The sequence below is a fragment of the Phoenix dactylifera genome, chromosome 1 (assembly GCF_051530095.1).
Source record: "Phoenix dactylifera cultivar Ajwa chromosome 1, Ajwa_hap1_PhDact_Kaust_v1.1, whole genome shotgun sequence".
Classification (NCBI taxonomy): Eukaryota; Viridiplantae; Streptophyta; class Magnoliopsida; order Arecales; family Arecaceae; genus Phoenix; species Phoenix dactylifera.
This window is the reverse complement of record NC_143190.1, coordinates 74027523-74052924: the sequence shown is the minus strand read 5'-3', so window position 1 is coordinate 74052924 and position 25402 is coordinate 74027523. Positions and strand designations below refer to the sequence as shown.

General features: G+C 37.0%; 2 protein-coding genes across 13 annotated transcripts; one reads left to right on the top strand and one right to left on the bottom strand.

Annotated features, from left to right (window-relative positions):
* Window positions 1-89: 89 nt before the first annotated feature.
* LOC103722716 (katanin p60 ATPase-containing subunit A1) lies at window positions 90-5325 on the bottom strand. Of its 3 annotated transcripts, XM_008813375.6 has the most exons (8): window positions 4982-5281; window positions 3991-4118; window positions 3307-3775; window positions 2187-2384; window positions 1601-1845; window positions 982-1137; window positions 727-814; window positions 90-575 (listed from the first exon to the last, which is right to left on the bottom strand). In XM_008813375.6, the coding sequence occupies exons 3-8, from the start codon at window positions 3730-3732 to the stop codon at window positions 294-296; spliced, it is 1395 nt and encodes a 464-aa protein (XP_008811597.1). In that variant the 5' UTR covers window positions 3733-3775; window positions 3991-4118; window positions 4982-5281; the 3' UTR covers window positions 90-293. The 3 variants fall into 3 exon arrangements, with proteins under 3 accessions (XP_008811597.1, XP_008811595.2, XP_088567966.1); XM_008813373.6 differs by lacking the exon at window positions 3991-4118 and having other exon boundaries at window positions 4982-5325; XM_088711840.2 differs by lacking the exon at window positions 4982-5281 and having other exon boundaries at window positions 3991-4534.
* A 1871-nt stretch (window positions 5326-7196) lies between these two features.
* Window positions 7197-25169, top strand: LOC103722715 (2Fe-2S ferredoxin-like superfamily protein). Of its 10 annotated transcripts, none has more exons than XR_015973720.2 (8): window positions 7199-7495; window positions 7597-7710; window positions 21450-21503; window positions 22374-22436; window positions 22580-22642; window positions 23987-24049; window positions 24283-24392; window positions 24708-25169. XR_015973720.2 is itself a non-coding variant. In XM_008813369.6 (7 exons), exons 1-6 carry the CDS (start codon window positions 7235-7237, stop codon window positions 24020-24022), a joined length of 591 nt encoding a protein of 196 aa, XP_008811591.3. In that variant the 5' UTR covers window positions 7199-7234; the 3' UTR covers window positions 24023-24049; window positions 24708-25169. The 10 variants fall into 10 exon arrangements, 6 of the variants coding, with proteins under 6 accessions (XP_008811593.3, XP_089783309.1, XP_008811594.3 ...); XR_003388641.4 differs by having other exon boundaries at window positions 24280-24392; XR_003388642.4 differs by lacking the exon at window positions 24283-24392 and having other exon boundaries at window positions 7198-7495; window positions 22374-22423.
* Window positions 25170-25402: the final 233 nt, after the last annotated feature.

The following is a 25402-nucleotide window of genomic DNA, read 5'->3' as shown; positions in this document are numbered from 1 at the left end:
CCTCAGCAAAGAAAGCTGCTAGCAGTTCTTTAGTAGACAAGTTGTTTCCATCAATTATAGTTTCATACAGATAATAACTAATATAACAATTTTATCTAGAATAGTTTCAATAAGCACCTTCAGTCGCTTTGACATTACAGTTTCATATGTTGATAACTTACATTAGCACAAACATAGCTCAAATGATGCAGAGCCCAGAAAATGGCATCTTAAAAAAAAACAGAGAGAGAGAGAGAGATGACCATGGATTTTGATAACTGCGAATCAACCTGCTCCAGAAATTCACTTGAGTATCATGCTGATCCAAACTCGGCAAACCACTTCTCATGGCGCTCGATATCAGCAGCAGAAACACTTCTCTGGACCTTGCTCAGAGCTTCTTCAAAGTCACACATGGCTACAGGATCATTTGAGATCTCATCCTTAGACATGTTCTTGATCTCATCCCTTGTCTTGCCTGCAATTTTTCTCCTCATGCCGTTCAATGAAGCATCTCGGCAGACATTTGTGAGATCATCTCCACTATAACCCTCAGTTCGGCGAGCTACTTCATCGATGTCTACATCCGGAGCTACCTGTTCATAGTATACATGAGAACCACAGATATACAAGCAAGAAGAAACAAAAATTTAACACAATTTCTATAATTTTCATGTCAAAATTTTAAATGATATCGTAAGAGAAACATTTAAGAGCTTGAATGTATTATCCTACTGCAAATCATACCTCAACAGTTCTTAGATTAATCTTGATAAGCTCCTTTCGACTCTCAAAATTGGGAAGAGGTATGTATATCCGTTTTTCCAGCCGTCTCCTGTATCACAAGAATGCATAAACAGCTAAACATCAGAACAAAGGAAAGGTTGGGGATCTAAAAGATGGCCATCTCAAACAGCTTGCTGTAAAAAGATCTTGCTTAATAATCAAATGCTGAACACTGCAGCAGCAAATTCATATTACTAGAGTTGCTCCGCTTCCAACCTAAGTGCCTCATCTATGTCCCATGGAAAATTAGTAGCTGCCAAGACCATCACTATTTTCCGTTGACCATCTTCACTAGAGCTGTTGTTGACACCATCCACTTGCACTAAAAGTTCAGATTTCACCCTTCTGGATGATTCATGCTCACCTGAAGCTCTGAACAAAATCACGCATTTGACAATCAGCAAATCCTCAATCATATATTGCTAAAAATGAAAGCAAACTGATGAAATTCATGAATGTACATCACCACCTGGTCAAACTTGAGAACCGCCATAATGGAGAATTATAAACAAGAAAAGGAAGCAAGGAAGCCAATGAATGTGATCACTATTCACATCTTCTATCATAAGCCTAATCATTAACCAATTCAAAGATAGCTATTGTCATCAAATAAGACTGGAATAAATGTCCTTGCCTCATAAATCCAGTGATCTATGATATACTATACATTTGTTTGATAAAAATACATCCACCAGTAAGCTTACCTATCACAAGCATTTGAACTAAAACACTCCAGATAAACCATTATGGATTAAAAGGAATGACCTGGCAAAAGAAAATTATTCAAGCACAAGGCAATAAAATTGATAGGATATGAGATTCCTGGTATGCATACCCTCGAGAAGTGCAAAGAGAATCGATTTCATCAATGAAAATTGTACTAGGAGCATAAGCTCTTGCAAGATCAAACAGGCAGCGAACCATGCGCTCACTCTCTCCACGCCATTTGGAAGCCAATGTAGCAGAAGAAACATTGAAAAATGTTGTACCACATTCTGTAGCTACAGCCTTAGCCAAAAGTGTCTTTCCAGTACCAGGTGGACCAAACATAAGAACACCTTTCCATGGCCGACGAATGCCCTGGAAAACAGATACATTACACAGAGCCTTGAACACCATACCCTTCTTAAGACTTTATTTTAATTGCCCGCTAACCAGCATCCAAGTATAGCTAATACAAAGAAGCTGATTGTTAGTGAAACTATCTTATCTAAAAACTTGTTTTGTATTGTTTAGAATTGGATTTCGAAATAATGAGCTTAAACTTTGGAAGCAGAAAAGGTCCCCATCATGCCAACTGACCTCCTAGATTATTCTGCTTGTGATAAATAAGACTTTTAAGATATAGGACCAGCAGAAACCTTTAACTAGACAAGGGAATGCAGTTAGCCATTTTATGTCATAAGTTCGTCGAGAAGTACCTGAAAATACTCGGGCATCCATAGCGGAAGAACAACAGCTTCCTCTAAAAGTCTTTTGGCTTCAGTGAGCCCTGCAACATCATCCCACCTTACACCAGGGCTAGTCTCCAAGACATCCCTTTCTAGCATCGCAGCCAAGTCTGTATCCGGTCCTTCGTACTGCCCCCTTTTTGGCTTTCCTTCCTCTGCATCACCACTCTAGAATGCCACAAGCATATCAGTAATCATGAAAGCCTAAACATATTATCAATACTAAATTCATGAGAGAAATATCATTGACAAAAATCATAATGGTGAAAGGGAAATCTGAATAAAAATTAATAGTGGCTACAAAAATGAGATAATTACTCACAGATGAATTGAATCATGAGGAGTGACAATGTCACATTACCAAAAGAACAGTTTGTACATCACCTTGAAAGTTCAAATAAGATGATTCTCTAAACAAGGGCAGTGAGCTTTAATCTGTCTTATTCCTTCTGCCTAAAACAGTTTTGTAAATTTCAACAGCCCTAGATTTTTCCAAAGGCATTTTTCTTCTGTTGAACAAGATTAATGTAATGGATGGAAACAACAAGCTTTTATATCTTATTCTCATTTGTGCAAACGGATGAACAATAACAGGGCCTTGTATGCAGTTCACCAATAACGGTAGATTTTCAGTTACTTCTAAATACCTTATGACAGTTGCTTACTTATAAGTCTAGGCTTACAGTTGATGACAGGAAATTCAATGGATTAAATTGGTTGCAGATACCTTCATTTCTCGTTTTTGATGATGGGCTTTTCATTTACTGCTTAAAATGGAATTTCAAAGTCCGAACAAAGTTATTTATAAAAATTCACATAGGAAAGGCAAAACAAGCTATCAACGTTACTCCTTGTGTTTGTTAGAAAATGGCAGCTGCCTCATCGTATACAATTTTACATGAACAAAAGAAAATGACAAGCAAAAGTGAAAAGCAATTGGTAAGAGTACTACGTATGTGAAGTTATGGATTTGCAATTGGTAATTTGCCGTTCAGAATAGTTGAAAAAGGGCTGCTTCATCTTTAACCAGCAAACAATGACAGCAACACAAAGAAAAGTCGCATTTACCAATTAAATGTACAAAATTTACCTGTGAATCTGCCTTGCTAGAGCTTGATTTGCCTTTCTTCCCTGACAGTCCAGATGATGTTGATGATCTGACACCCGAACTACTTTTACCTGCACTTGACTTTGTCCCACGTCCAATTGTTCCAGCCCTAGATGAACTACGTGCCCATGTTGCATCTTGGGAAGATTTTCTCGTACCTGCTTGCCCAGCCCTCGAGGATCTTCTGCTCTGTGGATCTCGGCTAGGTGGTCTCCAAACATCAGGATCATCCAAGGGGGCACCTGAGGAGGTTGGGTATTCATCTAATGGTTGGAAAACAAAGGATTTTGTAGGTATTGGGGGTGAAGAGGACCGCCTGGACACGGGAATTTCCTTGAAAGCCTTTAACTCAGCATCTAACTGTTTGACAATGTCTAATTCCTCAGAAATAGCCTTCTTGCAGTTCATCCATTTTGAACGAATGATGGCATCATCCAGAGTGCTCAGATGCCTGTAAGCAGAGATAGAATTCTATTTAAATGCCAACCATTGGAAAGTACCATTAAAATAAGGCTTCTTATTTTTTTAGGCAGTAATCTTTTACTTAGAGAAATGATGAAAAAGATAGTAGAGCATTCCCCGACTAGACTGCTCTGTTGATACTGACAATGCACTCAACCGAAAAAAAAAGGCACACTAGATTTTCTATAATGGTCGATCTACAACCTATACAAAAACCTTCCCTTGCAACATGAAGATCTTGGCCTGCATCATCCTCTCAGACAACCCATTTTCATAATACAGCTGTTTGGTTAGTATGTTGCCCATCATCGTAGTACAGAACTTGACAATCCCTGCCAAATTTGTCAAGGAAAGAGACAACTGAGGAGCAAATGAGATATTGCTTCATCATCCACGTGGCAAATAATAGAGATTTGTCAGTTTAAACACACTCATTGAGACAGTAGCGACTTATATCAAATCCCATCTGGTTAACTAAGTAAAGAAAAAGAGATGAAAGAAAACAGAAAGAGATGAGACATATCTCAACAGTGAACTTGTCAAAATTGGTGGAAACTATCATCTCGTGGTTTAATACTCTCAATCTCAAATATCTAGAAATGCACATAGGACATAGCAACCACGTTAAGCAATAAATCTAATTTAATCATGTTCTACTGAAAAAATAGCAGCAACTAATATCAACATTGTTAGCAATGATTCTCTTCTCCCCTTGTTTGCATTGCACATCGAGTCCCAACCCCAAAGACTTGCTATTTCGATTTTCAAAACCAATCAGTTCAAGTGAACGGTGCCCGAATGAGGAAATCAAGCTGGATATCATTCTCCACAAAGTAGTTTTGAACCAGCAACCAACGATGGCATGCATTAACTTCTCCAAGAGGTCTTATAACCACACCCCTCTCGGGTGCCACAGGAAACAGCAAAGACCATGGAAGAAGTCCTACACATACTAAGGCCCTGACCTTCATAAAAAAAAAACATAAGAAATTGATGATGGAATTTGTAATAAAAAAGCTACCTTTACTCAGTCAACTAAATTTGGCAAGAAACTAGATCCAGCCTATTTGAAAGAAAATTAAAGATTTTTCGAAATCTTGATTGCAATTATTGACAGGCAGGGAAAGAAGAACGGAGGATTTTGTTCTTAAATCGAATACGAGGAGATGGGAGGGAGCGGGATCCAAGGAATTACTTGTTGATCTGAGCGATGGCGCCGTCGAAGAAGATTATGGAGGTATCATAGAGGCCTTCAAGCGCGTACTCCCTGGCTAGCTTCAGGTGATCTTGGAGGCCCGCTAGGGTTCCGACCATCGTCGTCGAGCTCTTAGGTTTCGGAGAGGAAGCTAGGGTTTCCAAGAATCCTACGTTCTCGCTTGAAGGAATCCTCGCTCTCTCTCTCTCTCTCTCCCCCCCTCTCTTTCCTTTCCGCAAATACACCTCTAAATGGTTTAATTTTCTGTAGCACATCTCCGCCGCGGCGGTGACGTTTAAACGTCCGGTGGAAAGAAGCAACTGCGTTATTTTTCTATTTTCTTTTTCTCAGACCAACATTAAAATTTAAAATATAGTTTTATTTAAAAAATTAATTCAATTTTTCCTTGAATTTTTTTTCTGAATATCTCTTATTAATTATTTTATTTTTTTAATATAAATTTTTCTTATTTTTATTTTATCCTCAAATTCTTTGATCCAAAGGTTTTCTCATCATCTTTCCTACCATCTAATTTACTTCCAAATCCTCCCTCTTACCAGAAGGAAAAAGAAGGGCTCTATAAATGCATCCAACTCTTACATGTATTTGTATACTGTTATATCTTAAATAGTTTGGAGAGAGAAATAAAAAAGAGTGCATATAAGATGATATTGAAATAGGTCATATTCAAAAAGCTGTATGGATTTGTCTGCTTTCGATATGGTAAGCGATATTCAAAAATCTTCTATTTTAGAAATTTGGTTACTAAACTGAACAAAAGGGTTAGATATTTAAAAAAAATCTCATTATGTTGCATCGTCTTTTTTATCTTTTCACATCCAAAATGCTTCTTTTTCTCCTATAAAAAGCTAAAACTATTATTTTTTTAATAAAAAATTAATTATTGCAATGTATAAGAAAACATTTATATAACCTTACGGGTTTCAAAATAAAGTTAGGTCTCTTGGTTCGCTCTAAAATATAAAATAAAATATTAGATAGAAATATTGTACTATAACCCATCATCAATATCTCTTATCTCTTTTCTTTAGAGGAAAGGATTAAAAATCTATTATCTTAGGAGTTATATTTTTTATAAATTTCATGATTTCAAGTCACATACAAGCCTCCCAATTATAAAATTTAAGTTAGGTATTCTACTTAAAAACCATTGTTGTTCTCCAATGTTATAATAAACTATTATTAGTTAATACTACAAATTGTTGATAATTACATTTGAAAATAAAGCAATATCACCCATTGTCTTTGCACCCTATGTGCATGTCTAAAACTAAACAAGAAAATTATTAATATATAGATAATTGAATAAGGATGATTACCTAGAATTAGAAGTGTTCATCTGGTTAGTTGTTTGACAGCCAAAGATGACCAAAAGGAGGGGCAAGATTACGGAAAAGATTGTTTGACGAATAAAATCATTCAAATCTTTCTTAAACACATTTTTTTTTTGCGATTATAAAATATTATTTTTTGCTAAAACAGATGATTCATACAATTCTTATACGAACACATATGAAGAAATCAAGAAACAATATATCTTAGAGCACTCTAGGCAGCTCCCTTTCCTCTACCTACAGAGCATATCCGGAGTGAAGGAGTAATTGATCACATACGAAGCCATCCAGTTCGCGGCCTTATTGCCCTTTCTATATACATACTTGGCGTGGAACGCCATGCCACCACTAACCATTGTCCGGATGTCTCGAAGTAGGGGATGACACCTATACTCACCGCGAGTGACTTTCTAGATCCAACTAATAATCGTGGCCGAGTCATCTTCAAGCATAACTGCTCTGACCTGCTGTACCTGTAGAGTGCGGCCCAACCCAACCCATGTCGAAATAGATATTTATTCAAAAGCCAGCATTTTTGGTGTCCCGCTTCTGCAAATTTCGTTTGGAATAAGACTTATCCAAGACCCTATTCTCGAACCAGAAGCAGCTGGAATAGTGCACGTGTCAACATATCAGCCACGGAGATCTCGACGGACATCAAGCCACGGTCTAGCTGCACACGGTACAAGCCTCCGTTATCCGCTGCTGATGGTCGACGGACGAGAAGAACCTCTCGGAACTCTCCACCGGATCCCATAATCGTGTGGCCCAGAGCGCGACGCATTATATCCCATACTTCCTCGCGGATTAACTTATCTAGCAACGGCGACAATAAAAACGGCAGGAAAGTTTAAACAAAACTTTTTATTTTTTTTTTAAAAAAGAAAGACGCAAAGGAATGGCCACCGCGATCGCTTCTGTCTCTCTGGCTCTCCACCCAAAGCCCGAAGCCTTCCCCTTCTCTTCACTTCCTCCTACTCCTACTCCTTCTCCTTCTCCTTCTTCCAGGGGTAGCGGTAGCAGCAACTATAGATACAGGAGAAATCTCTTCTTTTCTCCTTCTAAATCGAAGCATTCCATCTCCATCTCTCGCTTAGCTTCGAATCCACCTCCGTCGACACCGGAGAAGCCGCCTCAGATCGAGCTCGAATTCGTCGGGGTAACGCCCCGTATCTTGTTTGTTTTTACTCCTCATCCAAAGGCCTCTCGAATTCCTTCTTTTACATTGGTATCAATTACAATTTTTTTTGGTGCTGGCAGCCGAAAGTGGGAGTGGATGGGTCATATCCGGTGGACAGGGCGTCGGCGATCAGTGGAGAGAAGCTTCTTCGCGACATTATGCTCGACAACCAGATCGAGCTCTACGCCGCATACGTAACGCCCACTAGTCCAACCTTTTCTCTTCCTGATAACTCTAATCTTATTTTATGGCGGTGTTCGGCCATGGATGGCTGGTTTTGATGTCTTTTATTTAGGCTTTTTTGGGTACATTTTTATTATTATAGGCTTTTTTGATAAACATTATTATAGGTTTTTCTTTTTTGGGTAGAAACGGATTTATTATATCAATCTAGTGATTACTGACTATCAAAAAAAAAAAAGTTCAGGAGCAAAGCAAGAATAGGGCCTGGAATAAACTTTATTCGGAAGGAATAAGTATTCCTGTTAAACCTGCTTAGTCCTGGAATAACCATCCAGAGGGATGGCTGGAATAATTTTATTGCTTGATTATGTTTTTCTTTTTATACGGATAAAGATAGCCTCAGCAGCCATAGCTATTCCATCTCGAAATAAAACCCATAAAAGAATAATCTGTAAAAACTGTAAATAGGATCATAAACAAATCATGAAAGGGTAGCGTAACTGGATCCATGGATGATTGAACGATCAAAGCTTGTTTCTCCCTCTTGACCCCTGCGTTGATGACACCCTGTGATGGAGACTGGTTATATGTCTTTCAAATAGGCAGAGGGAGAGACTCGTTCGTATATCCTTCCATCAAGGATATGGGAGCTATATCTTTTCTGAAAGTGGTTACTATAACCAACTAGTAACCACCTACGATTAGTTATATGGGTCAAAATTCAACATTCTCCCGCTTGGCCCATATGACTATAATTTGGTTAGAATAATTTAAACATTAGGCGCGCATCATTCCAATCCACAATCAGTTTGGTCATCATAATACCATAATTAAACAACTTACTAATACGAGTCATGGCGGTTCCATATCACCAAAATGACAGTTTCTTCCAAGTACCACAACACCAGTAAATTATTTAATCACAGTCCATAAATAAGAAGTATCTATAATGGTCAAACATTATATCTTTGTCAGAGATAATTCCTATGATCATACATTCAAACTCATACATGTACATATATTTGAAGAACAGGAAAATCAGAAACATAATTAATTATATCTAAGTGTCAAAGAAATATACATAATACAATCCTCAATTAATATCATGGGTTACAACAAAGACTCATTCTTTCAACATGCTCTTTAAAGGTCTTCGGTTGTAAACCTTTTGTCAAAGGATCTGCAATCATGAGCTCTGTCCTCATATTTTCTATAGACACATTTTGTTTATGAACTTCCTCCTTGACAACAAAATATTTAAGCTCAATGTGCTTGGCACCATTAGAATATTTGTCGTTTCTGGCGAAATGGAAGGCTGCAGTATTGTCACAAAAGATTCTCAGCGGCCTGGCAATAGAGTTGACAATCCCAAGTTCCGAGATGAAGTTACGCAGCCACAAACTATGAACCGTGGCCTCAAAGCATGCCACAAATTCTGCTTCCATGGTGGATGAAGCAGTCCTTGTCTGTTTGGCACTTTTTCATGAGATTGCTCCTCCAACTAATAGGAACAAATAGCCAAATGTTGACTTTCTACTATCCATACATTCAACAAAGTTTGAATCCGAATAGCCAATCATCTCAAGACTATCCGACTTTCTATATGTAAGCATGTAATTCTTTGTTCCTTGCAAGTATCATATCACCTTCTTTGCAACTTTCCAGTGATCCATCTCTGGATTACTTTGGTATCTGCCTAGCATTCCAACTGTAAAACTGATGTCCGGTCTGGTATAGGTCTGAGCGTATATCAAGCTACCAACTGCAGAAGCATAAGGAATATAAGGAATATTTTCCATCTGCTTACGTTCTAATTCATTCTGTGGGCATTGCATGAGACTAAATTTATCCCCTTTCTGAATTGAAACAATACTGGCTGAACAGTTCTCCATGCCAAATCTTTCTAGAATTCCGTCTATATATGCCTTTTGAGACAACTCTAACAATCCATGAAATATTTCAATGCCTATCACGTAGGCGGCTTCATTCATATCTTTCATTTCAAAGTTTTTTGAGAGAAAAACCTTAGTTTCATGCAATAAGCCAAGATCACTACTGGCAAGCAATATGTCATCAACATATAAAACCAGAAAGATAAACTTGCTCCCACTAACCTTCAGGTGTATACACCGATCAACGATGTTTTCTTTAAAACCGAAGAAAGTGATGGTATCATTGAACTTACGATACCAGTGTCAGGAAGCTTGTTTAAGACCATATATTGACTTTCTGAATTTGCAAACCATATGTTCTTTTTTCTTTAATGAAAAACCTTCGGGCTGGTCCATATAGACTTCTTCATCTAAACTCCCATTCAGAAAAGCAGTTTTCACGTCCATTTGGTGCAACTCTAAATCATAATGTGTAACCAAAGTCATAATGATTCTAAATGAGTCATTTTTAGATACAGGATAAAAGGTCTCTTTATAATCAATGCCTCCTTTCTGAGTGAAATTTTTGGCTACCAGTCTGGCTGTATATCGTTCAACATTGCCTTTTAAGTCGAGCTTGGTCTTAAAGACCCACTTACACCCAACTGTCTTACAACCTTCGGGCAAATCAACGACATTCCAGACTTCATTCTGATTTATTGATTTCAACTCATCTTTCATGGCATCAATCCATTTAGTAGAATCAACACTTTCCATGGCTTGTTTGAAAGAAACCGAATCTTTTCTTGTCCCTATATCAATATCAAATTCTTGTAGATAAACCATATAATCATTTGGAATGGCAGATCTTCTTCTCTTTGAGATCTCCGTAATGTCATCCCTTGTGATTCTTCTACAACTTGTTTAGTGGTGATAACTTCATCATGGAGTATTTGATCATTAATTTGTTGTTCATTATTATCAAACCGTGTGACAACTGTAGGAACAACAATTTTCTTAGAAGTCATGGGTAAAGAGACTTGCATCCTAACTTCTTGAATTTCCACATTTTGTGGTTTATCACTCCCACTGATTTCACCATTCTCAATGAATTTGACATTACCGGTCTCTATAATTCTCGTACTATGGTTAGAATAGTAAATCCTATACCCTTTGGATTTTTCGAGATAACCTATAAAGTATCCACTAATCGTTCTAAAATCCAATTTCTTTTCATATGGATTATAAATTCTGGCCTCCGCTGGACAACCCCAAACATGCAGGTGTCCTAAACTCGATTTTCTTCCTATCCATAACTCAAAAGGAGTTTTTGGAACTGCCTTACTAGGAACCATGTTTAATATGTATACGGCGGTCTTAAGGGTTTCTATCCACAACGATATGGGTAACAGAGAATTACTCAACATACTCCTAACCATATCCATAAGTGTACGATTATACCTTTCAGCTACTCCATTCTGCTGTGGCGTTTCCGGCATAGTGTACTAAGCTCGTATGCCATACTTTTCTAAGAGTTTAGCAAATGGGCCAGGATGTTATCCTGTTTCATCATACCTATCATAATATTCACCACCTCTATCAGACCTGACAATTTTCACCTTTCTATCTAATTGTCTTTCAACCTCAGTAATATATACCTCTAGGACATCCACTGCTTGAGATTTTTCATGCAATAAATAGACATAACCATAATGTAAAAAATCATCAATAAAGATGTTAAAATACTTCTCTCCACGAAATGATGGAGAGTCAAAAGGCCCACAAATGTCTGTATGGATAATTTCAAGAAGTTCTTCACTTCTTATGGCAATTTTTTGTGTGTTTGGTTTGCTTTCCCTTAATGCAATCCACATACATACCGAGATTAGTAAAGTCTAAATTTGACAAAATCTCATCCTTCACTAATCTCTCTAACCTTTCTTTGGATATATGATCCAATCTTTTATGCCACAGGTTAGAAGATCTTTCATTTATCAGGTTTCGTTTAATTCCAATATTACGATGCAAGGTCGAAAGAGTTTCAGCAAAATAGTTATCAAGATTTATTTTATATAAGCCATCACATAAGACACTAGAACCAAGAAAAACATTGTCTTTGAAAAGACGCAAACTACCATTCCCAATTTTAAAAAAATATCCTTCAACATCAAGTTTAGAAACAGAAATTAAATTTTTAGAAATAGAAGGAACATAAAGAGTTTGAAGCAAATCTAAATGACAATCAATGTTTAAAAACAAATGATAGGTTCCAACAGCTGTTATAGAAACTCTGACCCCATTCCCCAAAACTATAAAACTCTCATTTGGATCATGTATCTGGGTTGTAAGGAATCCCTGCATCGTATTTGAAACATGAATATTAGAACCTGAGTCAAACCACCAAGTATTAGAAGGAACTTCAGCAAGGTTTGATTCAAAATATACATAAGCCAAAGGCTCACCTTTCTTTTCAAACCATGCCTTACGTTTATGGCAATCCTTCTGATAGTGTCCCAATTTCTTGCAAAAATGATATTTATCTTTATTTCGTTTCTTCTTATGAACCTCGGTATCATGATGAGGCTTTTTACCCTTGGATGGTCCCCTCTTTATGCCCTTTCTTGGCTTCTTCCATTTCTTCTTGGCTCCATAACTTATAAGGTTAACAGAATGATGTCCTTGTTGCTTAAGTCTTGTCTCCTCTTGAACAAGCATACTGGTCAATTCATTCACATTCCACTTATCCTTAATAGTGTTATAGTGAATTTGAAATGATCCAAATTGAGGAGGCAAGGAGTTCAAAATAAATTGAACTAAAAAGGATTCATTCACATCCATCCCAAGAGCCTTCAGCTTAGCAGCTATATTTATCATTTATTTATCATTTCAAGGATATGCTCATGTATCCCACGAGTACCATCAAATTTCATGGTGGTAAGCTTAGCCATTAATGTCCCAGCCAGAAACTTATCAGCAGATCGAAAACGTTCTTCCACAGTTTTCAATAATGCTTGAGCACTATCACATTCATGAAGCATTGACTTGATGTTGTTCGCTAAACTCATCCACATAAACATAATACTCAGTCTGTTCGATCTTTTCCAAGTCTTATAAAAAGATCTTTCTTCCATGCTGCTCATATCAGTAATGTCAGCCGGTTTCTCAGATCGGAGTGCTAAATCAAGATCCAGAACACCTAGGTGAAACTGGACTTGTTCATTCCACTCGGAGAAATTGGTTCTATTAAATATCGAAACATATAAAGCTTGCGAATGAAGCGAAATAGGAATAAATACTGCAATAAGAAAACCAACAATAAGAAAATACTTACAACATTAATACTTTGAGTTAGCAATAATAATGAATAATATAAACAGTGTTACTAAAATACACCTTTGGGTAGTAATTATGAAACACTAAATTACTATTATGGTGATTCCCAATTCACCTGGGAATAATTAATGATATAGGTCCAAAATTCAAATAGGTCTGTTGCCTTTGAGCATCTAGTACCTATTAAATCAAAGATACTCATTAATTATCCTAACTTAGCAAGTCAATCATTTGAAAGTGGTGCACCTTTGGACCAATCCCTAATGTCTCATGATTGAAAAACTGTAAGTCATAATTTGCAAAGTCACTATCTTAATACCTGGGATTAGAGTATTTGATGACTTGATGTCTTTTAAACATTCTAGTTGGGTTACTTTGGCAACTACCAAACTATTTCATAATATAGACATCAAATTGAAATAATGACATTGCACATAATTGACAATTCATAATATGACAAATTAAAATAAAACTTGTATTTAATATTTTACTAATCTACACAATCAGTACATGTGTCATATTATGCTATCAAGTATACTAAAATGTAAAATAAATGACAGAAAATTTTATCACATCACTCTACAAGGACCTATGCATAAATAATATGTTTTATAGGGACTAAATTAAAATATTTTTGATTCTTATAGCCCTAGAAGTATGCCAGCATAAATAAAATGTTTCTTAGGGGCTTAACAAAAACATTTTCTTCTTTTAACAGCCCTGGAAGGATTGTATGCATAAGTTTAACATTTAACAAGGACTGAATGAAAATAATTTCTTCTTCTAACGCCCTGGAAGGAGTATCTGCATAAATAAAATGTTTCAAAGGGGCTTAACTAAAAATTTTTCTCTTATTGGCCAACCGAATTCGGGTTTCGGATCGAAACCCAAAAATCCGAACCTGTTATGTCTTTTTTTTTTAATGCATACGGGTTACTGATTCCAGGTTCGGGTCTAAACCCAAAACCCGAAACCCGTTATGCCTTTTTTTTTTAAATGCAGACGGGTTACCGATTCTGGGTTCGGGTCGAAACCCAAAACCCGGACTCGTTATGCCATAAATTATATATATATATATATATTAAATGGGAAGAGAAGACGGGTCGGCCCAACCCGTCTTCTTCCTCTTTTAGCGGCGGGCTAGGGTTTCGCCGAACCCAGCCCGCCTGCCCACAACCGCTGGGCAGCGAGCGCGCCGCCTGCCTTCGGTCCACTTGCCGCCCGATGGCGAGCCCACCGGCGGTCGCACGCCACCAGGGGCAACGCCAGTGGGCTGGGGTTCCGCCTAACCCAGCCCGTCGGCCCTTAGGAGCGGCGGGTGCGATCATGTTGCCTGTCGCCAGATGCAACGCCGCCCGACGGTGACTATCCGGGTGGTCGTGCCACCTGCAAGAATCCGCCGCCCGACGGCGATCATCCTGTAAGTTTTTTTTTTTAATCTACATTTTTTAATCTATAAATGTGTGGGATGGAGGCCACGGCGGAGAGTCGACGCCGGATCCCGTGTCGGCTCTCGGCGCCATATGCCGGCTAGATCCGACATTGGGACGGTCCGACCGCCCCTGCGTCGGTCCGTTTCTAGTGATGGCCGGCCAAGGCGACAGTCAGATCGCCTCCGTCCAATCCCATTGACAGGTGGCCAAGATGGTAGCCGGCCAAAGCGACCATTGCCTTGTCCCTACGACTATAGAGTACTGTCCATGGCTTTGAACTGTCAACCGAGAACAAAAATCATATGGGGCACGTACCATACTAGATCGTATGGTACGCGCTCCTATTTCGGCCATGTCAATATTTTGCACGAATCTCAAAAAAAATGGAAGAGTCCCAATAAGAGTAGAATTTTATTCCTAACGGGATTCGTTAGGAGTCCATCAATATCTAATATTTAGAGAAATAAGATAAGAGAACGTGAAGGTATCCATCGCCGTATCAAGTAGAGAGACTCTCCATATTCTCTTTCTTCTTCATCAAGCTTCCCCTTCTATCCAATTCTTCATCAAGCCATCTCTCCGAGGAAAGAATAAAGACTGCATCGGTCGCCGTATCTTCTTTCTTCCTCGTGAAGTTTTTTTCGTCCCTGACTTCTTTTCTTCTTTTATGAATGTGAAGGCATCCATCCCTCTTCGGTAAAACTTTCTTCTTTCTTCCTAAACCCACCATCTAGATTCATTATTTCAATAGTGTATGAATCATTATCTTTGTATTTGTTTTATTGATCGAATTTTTTCTTCTACTCTAAATTTCCAATGATTGGGAAGATTTTATATAAAATTGTTATACCGCATGGAAGTTGAGAAAAAAAGGATTTGAATAGTATAACACTATAAATATCTCTCTCGGATGAGTTTGGTAGTAGGAAGTATATTATTATTTTTTTATGTTGATGAGTAGCAAATGCTTGGACCCTAAAATCTAAAATACTAATAATAATAAAAAAGTAATAGCCTGGAAATTTTAACACCGGCAAACCTATTTAGATACATGGCACGTTTGACATTAGCACCATGTTCATCCCGTTGGCCTTCCGATGACCACAGCTTTTCTTTTGTTTTTGGTACAAGATAGCTACAGTTTTTTTTTTTTGGTACGAGAAAAAGAAACAATGGCCTTCTGATAAAAGAATTTTTGTTCTCAAATATATAGAACGAATATTGGATAGAGCATCACTCTCAATTGAAAAGGTTTCTTATCCTCTTCTTAAATTTATTTATATTTATATTATATTATTCTAATACTTAGATGTATTTTTTTTCCAGTAGGAGATCGAACAAAGCCGTGCAAAATTTGTGGTTCAGATATTGCAACATCCAAATTCATTGACTACAAAGAAAAAGTTGGTTGATTGATACATAAGAATTATCATTATAGTTGTGATTGTGCGGCATCGTCTATTTTACAAGATGTAAAGTTTTGACAGTTTAGATATGAACATTGATTTATATATATAATGGTTAACACTCTTTTTAGGTTTTTACTAAATTTGTTATCTATTTCAAGGAATGTAAAAGTTTTGCATCTCTTTTGAAGTAATACATTATATGGCCAGTTTGAAAAATACGGTATTCACTATACGGCCAGTTGATACACATTTGGTAATATATTCATCCAACATCCCGATATCTATCTTTTAGTAAATTGATACATAGTACATGGCAAAGTGATACACATTCATCAGCTTCCTGATACATACTTTAAGCTTTACTAATACATACTAAGCATCGATCCAACACATATCTTTAGATATATCGATACATACTTTCCAGATCATAATGTTCAGCAGTGCACACTGCATGACCAAATGATACACACTAGGAAAATAGCTATCCAAGTTTCAATACATATCTTTAAGTATATCGATACACAGTTTCGACAACTTGGTGTTTACCAGTACACACCACATGCCTAAGCGATACACACTCATCGACTTCTTGACACACACTTTAAGCTTTACTAATACATACTAAGTATCGATCCAATACATACCTTTAGGTATATCGATACATATTTTTCAGATCATGGTGTTCAGCAGTGTACACTGCATGGCCAAATGATACACACTAGAAAAATGACCATCCAAGTTTTAACACACAACTTTAAGTATATCGATACACAGTTTCGACAACTTGGTGTTCACCAGTACACATCACATGGCTAAGTGATACACACTCATCGACTTCTTTGACACATTTTAAGCTTTACTAATACGTACTAAGCGTCGATTAAATACATACTTTTAGGTATATCGTTTCATACTTTCCAGATCATAGTGTTCAGCAGTGCATACTGCATGGCCAAATGATACATACTAGAAAAATGGCCATCCAAGTTTCAATACATACCTTTAAGTATATCGATACACAGTTTCGACAACTTGGCGTTCACCAGTACACACCATATGGCTGAGTGATACACACTTATCGGCTTCTTGATACACACTTTAAGCTTTACTAATACATACTAAGCATCTATCCAATACATACCTTTAGGTATATCGATAAATACTTTTCAGATCATTGAGTTCAACAGTGCACACTACATGGCCAAATGATACACACTAGGAAAATAGCCATCCAAGTTTCAATACATACCTTTAAGTATATCGATACACAGTTTCGACAACTTGGTGCTCACCAGTACACACCACATGGCTAAGTGATACACACTCATCGGCTTCTTGATACATACTTTAAGATTTACTAATACATACTAAGCATCAATCCAATACATACCTTTAAGTATATCGATACATGCTTTTCAGATTATTGTGCTCAGCAGTGCACACTGCATGGCCAAATGATACACACTACGAAAATGGCCATCCAAGTTTCAATATATACCTTTAATTATATCGATACACAGTTTCGACAACTTGGTGTTCACCAGTACACACCACATGGCTAAGTGATACACACTCATCGGCTTCTTGATACACACTTTAAGCTTTACTAATATATAATAAGCATTGATCTAATACATACCTTTAGGTATATCGATGCATATTTTTCAGATCATTGTGTTCAGCAGTACACACTGCATCGCCAAATGATACACACCTAGCAGAATGGCTATCCAAGTTTCAATACATACCTTTGAGTATATCGATATATAGTTTCAACAACTTGGTGTTACCAGTACACACCACATGGCTAAGTGATACACACTCATCGGCTTCTTGCTACACATTTTAAGCTTATTAATACATGCTAAGCATCGATCCAATACATACCTTTAGGTATATCGATACATACTTTCCAGATCATGGTGTTCAGCAGTATACACTGCATCGCCAAATGATACACACCTAGCAGAATGGCCATCCAAGTTTCAATACATACCTTCAAGTATATCGATACATAGTTTGGACAATTTAGTGTTCACCAGTACACACCACATGGCTAAGTGATACACACTCATCGGCTTCTTGATACATACTTTAAACTATTGAAATACACATTAGCAGCTAAACATTGATTCAATACATACCTTTAGGTATATCGATACATATTTTTCAGATCATGGTGTTCAGCAATACACACTGCATGCCCAAATGATACACACCTAGCAGAATGGCTATCCAAGTTTCAATACATACCTTTATGTATATCAATATATCGTTCCGACAACTTGGTGTTCACCAGTACACACCACACGACTAAGTAATACACACTCATCGGCTTCTTGATACACACTTTAAGCTATTGCAATACACATTAGCTATTGCGATTGGAGAGATGGGTTGGTTACAAATTGTAGCCATCTCTCCAACCCATCTCTCCCATCCTTTTCTCCTCGAGTTTTTTTCTCCTCGAAATTTCTCTATTTTTTAAGATCTTTGTATCTAAGAGTTCATGAAATCTGAGGAATAGTATGTATATAATTTTTTATGTTAAAAAAATTAATTTTTTTTTATCATTTTGTTTTTCTTCTTCTTCTCTTCTTTTTATAAATTATGCTAGAAAAAAGTTGGAAGAGTACTCAAGAGATGAGATTTCAAGTTCTAGTACAAGTTCCATTCGGGATGCCGAGCTCTCCTCACCAAAAGTTAATGTGTATTGCAATAGCTTAAAGTGTGTATCAAGAAGCCGATGAGTGTGTATCACTTAGTCATGTGGTGTGTACTCGTAAACACTAAATTGTCGGAACTATGTATCGGTATATTTAAAGGTATATATTTAAACTTGGACGGTCATTCTGCTAGGTGTGTATCATTTGGCCATGCAGTGTGGAATGCTGAACACCATGATCTGAAAAGTATGTATCGACAAACCTAAAGGTATGTATTGGATCGATGCTTAGCTGCTAATGTGTATTGCAATAGCTTAAAGTGCATATTAAGAAGCCGATGTGTGTGTATCACTTAGTCATGTGGTATGTACTGGTGAACACCAAGTTGTCGAAACTGTTTATCGATACACTTAAAGATATATATTGAAACTTGGATGGCCATTTTTCTAGTGTGTTTAATTTGGCCATGCAGTGTGCACTGCTGAACACCATGATCTGAAAAATATGTATCGATATATCTAAAGGTATGTATTGGATCGATGCTTAGTATGTATTAGTAAAGCTTAAAGTGTGTGTCAAAGAAACCGATGAGTGTGTATCACTTAGACATGTGGTGTGTACTGGTGAACACCAAGTTGTCGAAACTGTGTATCGATATACTTAAAGATATATATTGAAACTTGGATAGTTATTTTTCTACTGTGTATCATTTGGCCATGCGGTGTGCACTGCTGAACACAATGATCTGAAAAATATGTATCGATATACCTAAATGTATGTATTTGATCGATGCTTAGTATGTATTAGTAAAGCTTAAAGTGTGTGAAGAAGCCGATGAGTGTTTATCACTTGACCATTTGGTGTGTACTGGTGAATACCAAGTTGTCGAAACTATGTATCGATATACTTAAAGGTATGTATTGAAACTTGGATGGCCATTTTTCTAGTGTGTATTATTTGGCAATGCAGTGTACACTGCTCAACACCATGATCTGGAAAGTATGTATCGATATATGTAAAGATATGTATTGGATCGATGCTTAGTATGTATTAGTAAAGTTTAAAGTATGTATCAGAAAGCTGATGAGTATGTATCACTTAGCCATGTACTATGTATCAATTTGCTAAAAGATAGATATTTGGATGTTGGATGAATATATTACCAAATGTGTATTAACTGGCTGTATAGCGAATACCATATTTTTCAAACTGGCCATATAGTGTATTACTTCAAATGAGATGCAAAACTTTTACATTCCTTGAAATAGATAACAAATTCAGTTAAAACCTAAGAAGAGTGATAACCATTATATATATAGATCAATGTTCACATCTAAACTGTCAAAACTTTACATCTTGTAAAATAGACAATGCTGCACAATCACAACTATAATGATAATTCTTGTGCATCAATCAACCAACTTTTTCTTTGTAGTCCATGAATTTGGATGTTGCAATATCTGAACCACAAATTTTGCACGACTTTGTTCGATCTCTCACTAGAAAAAAAATACATCTAAGTATTAAAACAATATAATATAAAGATAAATAAATTTAAAAAGAGGGTAGAAACCTTTTCAATTGAGAGTGATGCTCTATCCAATATTTGTTCTATATATTTGAGAACAAAAATTCTTTTATCAGAAGGCCATTGCTTCTTTTTCTCATACCAAAAAAAAAATGTAGCTATCTTGTACCAAAAACAAAAGAAAAGCTATGGTCATTGGAAGGCCAACGGGATGAACATGGTGCTAATGTCAAACGTGCCGGGTATCTAAATAAGTTTGCCGACGTTAAAATTCCCAGGCTGTTACTTTTTTATTATTAGTAGTATTTTAGATTTTAGGGTCCAAGCATTTGCTACTCATCAACGTAATAAAAAAAAAATAATATACTTCCTACTACCAAACTCATCCGAGAGAGATATTTATAGTGTTATACTATTCAAATCCTTTTTTTCTCAACTTCCCTGCGGTATAACAAGTTTATATAAAATCTTCCCAATCATTTGAAATTTAGAGTAGAAGAAATAACTCGATCAATATAACGAGTACAAAGATAATGATTCATACACTATTGAGATAATGAATCTAGATGGTGGGTTTAGGAAGAAAGAAGAAAGTTTTACCGAAGAGGGATAATTGCCTTCACATTCGTAAAAGAAGAAAAGAAGTCAGGGACGAAGAAAACTTCATAAGGAAGAAAGAAGATACGGCGACAGATGTGGTCTTTATTCTTTCCTCGGAGAGATGGCTTGATGAAGAATTGGATAGAAGGGGAAGCTTGACGAAGAAGAAAGAGGATATGGAGAGTCTCTCTACTTGATACGGCGATGGATACCTTCACGTTCTCCTATCTTATTTCTCTGAATATTAGATATTGACGGACTCCCGTTAGGAATAAAATTCTACTCTTATTGGGACTCTTCCGTTTTTTTTTTGAGATTCGTGTAAAATATTGACGTGGCCGAAATAGGAGCGCGTACCATATGATCTAGTATGGTACGCACCCCATATGATTTTTGTTCGTCAACCGAGAGGCCTTCAACCAAAATGATCTACCCTTTTTACCGTGATCTAGTTCTAGAATGAAACAGGCTCTGATACCACATGTAAAAACTGTAAATAGAATCATAAACAAATCATGAAAGGATAGCGTACCTGGATCCATGGATGACTGAACGATCAAAGCTTGTTTCTCCCTCTTGACCCCTGCATTAATGACACCCTATGATGGAGACTGGTTCTATGTCTTTCAAATAGGCAGAGGGAGAGACCCATTCGTATATCCTTCCATCAGGAATATGGGAGCTATATCTTCTCTGAAAGTGGTTACTATAACCAACTAGTAACCACCCACGATCAGTCATGTGGGTCAAAATCCAACATAATCCTGTCTAACAACTCCTGTTTCACTTTTTACTATACATGAACCAGACACAGCATATCATTCCGAAGAACATGATTGCCATAAAATGCACATGCCCCAAAAGACTCTCTTATTGAAGTTATAATGAAGGGTTGCATGAAATGAAACAGGGGAAGGTAATGAACTGTGGAGGAGGCGGAAGCTGTGGAACATGCATTGTGGAGGTACATTTGCTTACTTTGGTCCTTTCATTCTGTTGTGAAGTTATCTTAAGGTCCTAATGCCTTACATGGAACAGAACGCTTGAGCAAATGTTATTGTTATGAGAATTAAAATCAAAACTAGAACAGATAGGGAAGTTGTAGATTTTGCTTAAATGTGTCTAATTCTGACCTGAGTAGGAATAAGGGAGGAACAACTATTCCATTTGAACCTTCTTATTTGTAAAATTACTATTTCAAAGGAAGGTTGGCATAACTATACATCTAGAATAAGGCTGCCTTTCTTTCCTATACCTCTTCCTTCTTGACAAAAATATCCTCAGCCTGGATTTATACCTATCAAAGCAAAAAACAGGAATAACTTGTGGAAAAACTACTCCAGGAGGGATAACTATTGCTGTTTCACTTTTCTTATCCCTAAACCAAACACCGCCTAAGTTCCCTACCCAGGACAGAAGATATCTTTTGGTTGCTGGAGCACATGATAGTAACTATAGATGAGGTCATTGTTCATTGAAATTTGTACGAGAAGAGAAACTCTTTATGGTTGAATGCAAAAATAAGTTTAAGCCTATTCCTATTTGCTTAGATTGGAGTTGAGAATTGTTTTCCCCCACAAGATACTTTACAGGGCAATATCATATGCCTGCCAAAGTTAGAGTTTAAATTAGATCTTCTTTGGTCTGATGACCCTGGCCCACACTGCCTTAGAACATTTGACCTTCGTCTAAGGCCAAGTTTCTACCTTACAGGTCTGTATTTAGCTTTTGATGGTCTGAAAACACTTGCTGTGTATTTCATCTTTCCCTGGAGTTGACTGTTAAACAGAAGTTGCATGATGCTTTTTTGAACCTATCGATGTCAATCTTGCAGATTATTGATGGCATGGAACTTCTGAATGAGAAAACGAACACTGAAAAACGGTACTTGAAGAAGGCATGCTACTGCGCCGTGCTTGAGTTTCAAACTGCTTATTCCATTCAAGATTTGAACCATTAGAAGTTTCTTACTAGTTTCTGCTGTTTAGTCATTTTAACATACAATTATGTTTTTGAACTTTTTTTTTTTAACAATTACAGAAACCCGAATCTTGGAGGCTCGCTTGTCAAACTATTGTAGGAAATAAGGAAAATGCTGGGAAGGTATCCTGTGGTCACCTATTATCTTTCACTTTTTAGTGTTTAGAGTGGCCCTTTGCTATTAGCTGCAATTTCTATTACTGACTCATGATTTGGCATTTTTTTAGCTCTATTCAATCATATTCCGTCTTTAGTAGCAGCCCAGCAGGAAGTACACCTTTGCTAGAAATAATTTTTATTAATTAAGCATAGCATATATTGTTTTTGTCAGCTCAAAAATAAAAAACTAAGGAAAACATGAATATAGGCAACAGGTTTTACTTAATCCATCTAGACATTGGAATTGCACTAGTAAGAAAAAACTAGATGCCCCTTTTTCATCTGCTCTTGTTTCATTAGTGTGAGAAAAGAAAATAAACATCTGGTTGTCCTTTTCCATGAGTTTCATACTTAACGTTGATGTATGGCATTTACCTCTACTACAACTTGCAGTGAAATCTGTTCATTTTGTTTGCAACAAAATAGATTCCAAATAGTGATTCCTATCTAGCTATTTAAAAAAGCTTCAGAATATTTCCTTACTTTTATCTACTTGAGTGAGCCGAATATACATTCGCTCACCTCGCCTGTTCAGTGATATCTCCATATCTAGTGGCTGCCAAATATACAGATTTCTATCTCTACCCTGATATTTTTTTATGGCAAATCACACACTAAAGCAGGCAATCCCTTTTCAAGTGTTCTTTCCTTGATTTACTATGATCTGGTTGCAAATTTAGGATAGGAGCTCGATGCATTTGGTTTTCTCATTAGAATCTATCCACATTAGTTCTTTTCCAGCTAAAACATAGGCACATCCCTAGAGTACTGTCTGCATTTTGGAATCACAGAAATGTTGCTTTATTTTTGATTCAAGAAACTGACTATACATGAAAACTCTATTTTATGGTTTTAAGGATTTAGCTGAAAAGCTATGTCATTCTGCAAACTGTACAGTTTTTAGCACTACGCATATAAGCAACTGTCAACAAGAAACTTTTCTTTTCTTTTCTTGATGCATTCTGAATCAGAAGTTAAAGCTAAGATGCTGATGGCATTCATTGTCTCACAAAGGAAAATGAAACTAGACATGGAATAATCATCCAAGTTTTAGTCAGTCTATACAAAGATCTTGATGTCAAAATATAACTATGTAACTATATATATCTATATATGTGAAAACTAATGTGCAGTTTCCTGCTCCACTTATCTGAGCTCATGTAAAAAAAAGAAAAGAACAAGAACAAGAAAGAAAGAAAACTAACGTGTGTCCTGTACTGCAAGTAAATCTATTTTTGTAGTTGCGAAGTCTGTAATTCCTTTCACCATCTCAAATGTTAACAAGTAATCCCATCCATCCTCCCTCAGGTTACCGTTCAGCGGATGCCCCAGTGGAAGAAGTGATCTGCAATTCGTTTCAAATTTCGTAAGGTGATTATTCCACAACTTTTGAGTCTGTAATATCCTCCTGGAGTTTGTAACATCAAATTTTGTGGAGAAATATAAATTGATATCCCATTGAGCATCTGGTCTTAAATAGAAGATTGTATTTAAGAAAAAGAATTCGTCATTGATAGAATGAGAATCACACAGCAAACTTGCTGAACAATATCAGTGGATTCTCTACTAACCAAATTCAAAATGATGCATCTTATATTCAGTAGGGGAAGACCAATCGACTCTCTTAACCTCTCATACATATCTTGAGGGTGGGATCTATCTTCAGCATTAAATGGATGCACTTGGTTCTTGTTCTTGATCCAACTCCAACCAGGTACCTTGGTCAGCCCTCTATTACTCATCACCCTCTGAATAGTTTGCTCTGCCATCCTACATCCCAAAACCAGAAAGCATGTCCCAAAGAACATAAATTGAACGCTCTCTAGGATCTAATACCATCAAGTGCTAAGCTGCATAGATTGCCAGTTCCATATCACCATGAATTCTGCATGCACCCAATAGGGTCATCCACACCATTGCATCTGGTATTAGATCACACGCTCAAGCCATTCCATAATACTGCATTTGGCTTTGGCATAAGCTCGAAAACTAAATAAGCTTATCCTGTTCTTCCACATTTCGCATAAAGATCGAGGGAGTGCAATTGGCGGCCTAATTAGAGTTGGCCAGTGGAGGCAGCTGACTGAGGTTGCTCCCGAGGGTGTACTAATTGAAGGCGATGAGACGTTGGCGGCGATCAGCGCGTTCCAGGAGACTATGTCTCGTTTCGGATTTTGTCGAACAGCTTGCGGGCGTCTGAGAGGCTGCTGCATCAGAAGCGAGGACGTTTGTTCCAAGATTACATGTCTGCGGTGGCTCCGAATTTTATCAAGCGTGTGTTTTCGCTACCGAGCATAGAGCTAGAGTTTAGAATGGTCTGGTCCAAAGTATTGTAGACCCCCATTCTAAGAGAGGTTACTCTTGATGGTCTGTAAACCCATGATAACCGGATCGACGCCTTTTGCCTTTGCTAATAGAGTGGTATGTTACCACCGTAGAAGATGAATCCATGTGATTTATTCATAAAATGAAATACATTAAGATTGCCAGATCTTATTAATTAAGATAATTTGAGAAAAATATTTAATTTCTAATTAATCTCGTACAGTTGCCTTCTTTTCTTTTTTAATCATTTTATAAAAAATATTTATATAAAAAATATTTTTTAAATACGAGGATGAAAGGAAGTTTGGCTGTAGGTGACAACAAATTTAGATTGTTAGCATTTAACACCCACTAATTGAACCTGTTGTGGTTCAAATTCAGCCCGAGGGTGACCACGCC

Bases quoted from the DNA above. Each gene is read 5' to 3' on its own strand.
- LOC103722715 (XM_008813369.6), top strand. From the start codon at position 7,235: ATGGCCACCGCGATCGCTTCTGTCTCTCTGGCTCTCCACCCAAAGCCC. The intron at 7,711-21,449 runs GTAACGCCCACT...GAAATGAAACAG, and splicing joins TCGAGCTCTACGCCGCATAC to GGGAAGGTAATGAACTGTGG. The intron at 22,437-22,579 runs GCATGCTACTGC...TAACAATTACAG, and splicing joins AAAAACGGTACTTGAAGAAG to AAACCCGAATCTTGGAGGCT.
- LOC103722716 (XM_008813373.6), bottom strand. From the start codon at position 5,256: ATGTGCTACAGAAAATTAAACCATTTAGAGGTGTATTTGCGGAAAGGA. The intron at 2,385-3,306 runs GTAAATTTTGTA...GTGGCATTCTAG, and splicing joins CTAGCAAGGCAGATTCACAG to AGTGGTGATGCAGAGGAAGG. The intron at 815-981 runs GTTGGAAGCGGA...CTTGTGATACAG, and splicing joins GACATAGATGAGGCACTTAG to GAGACGGCTGGAAAAACGGA.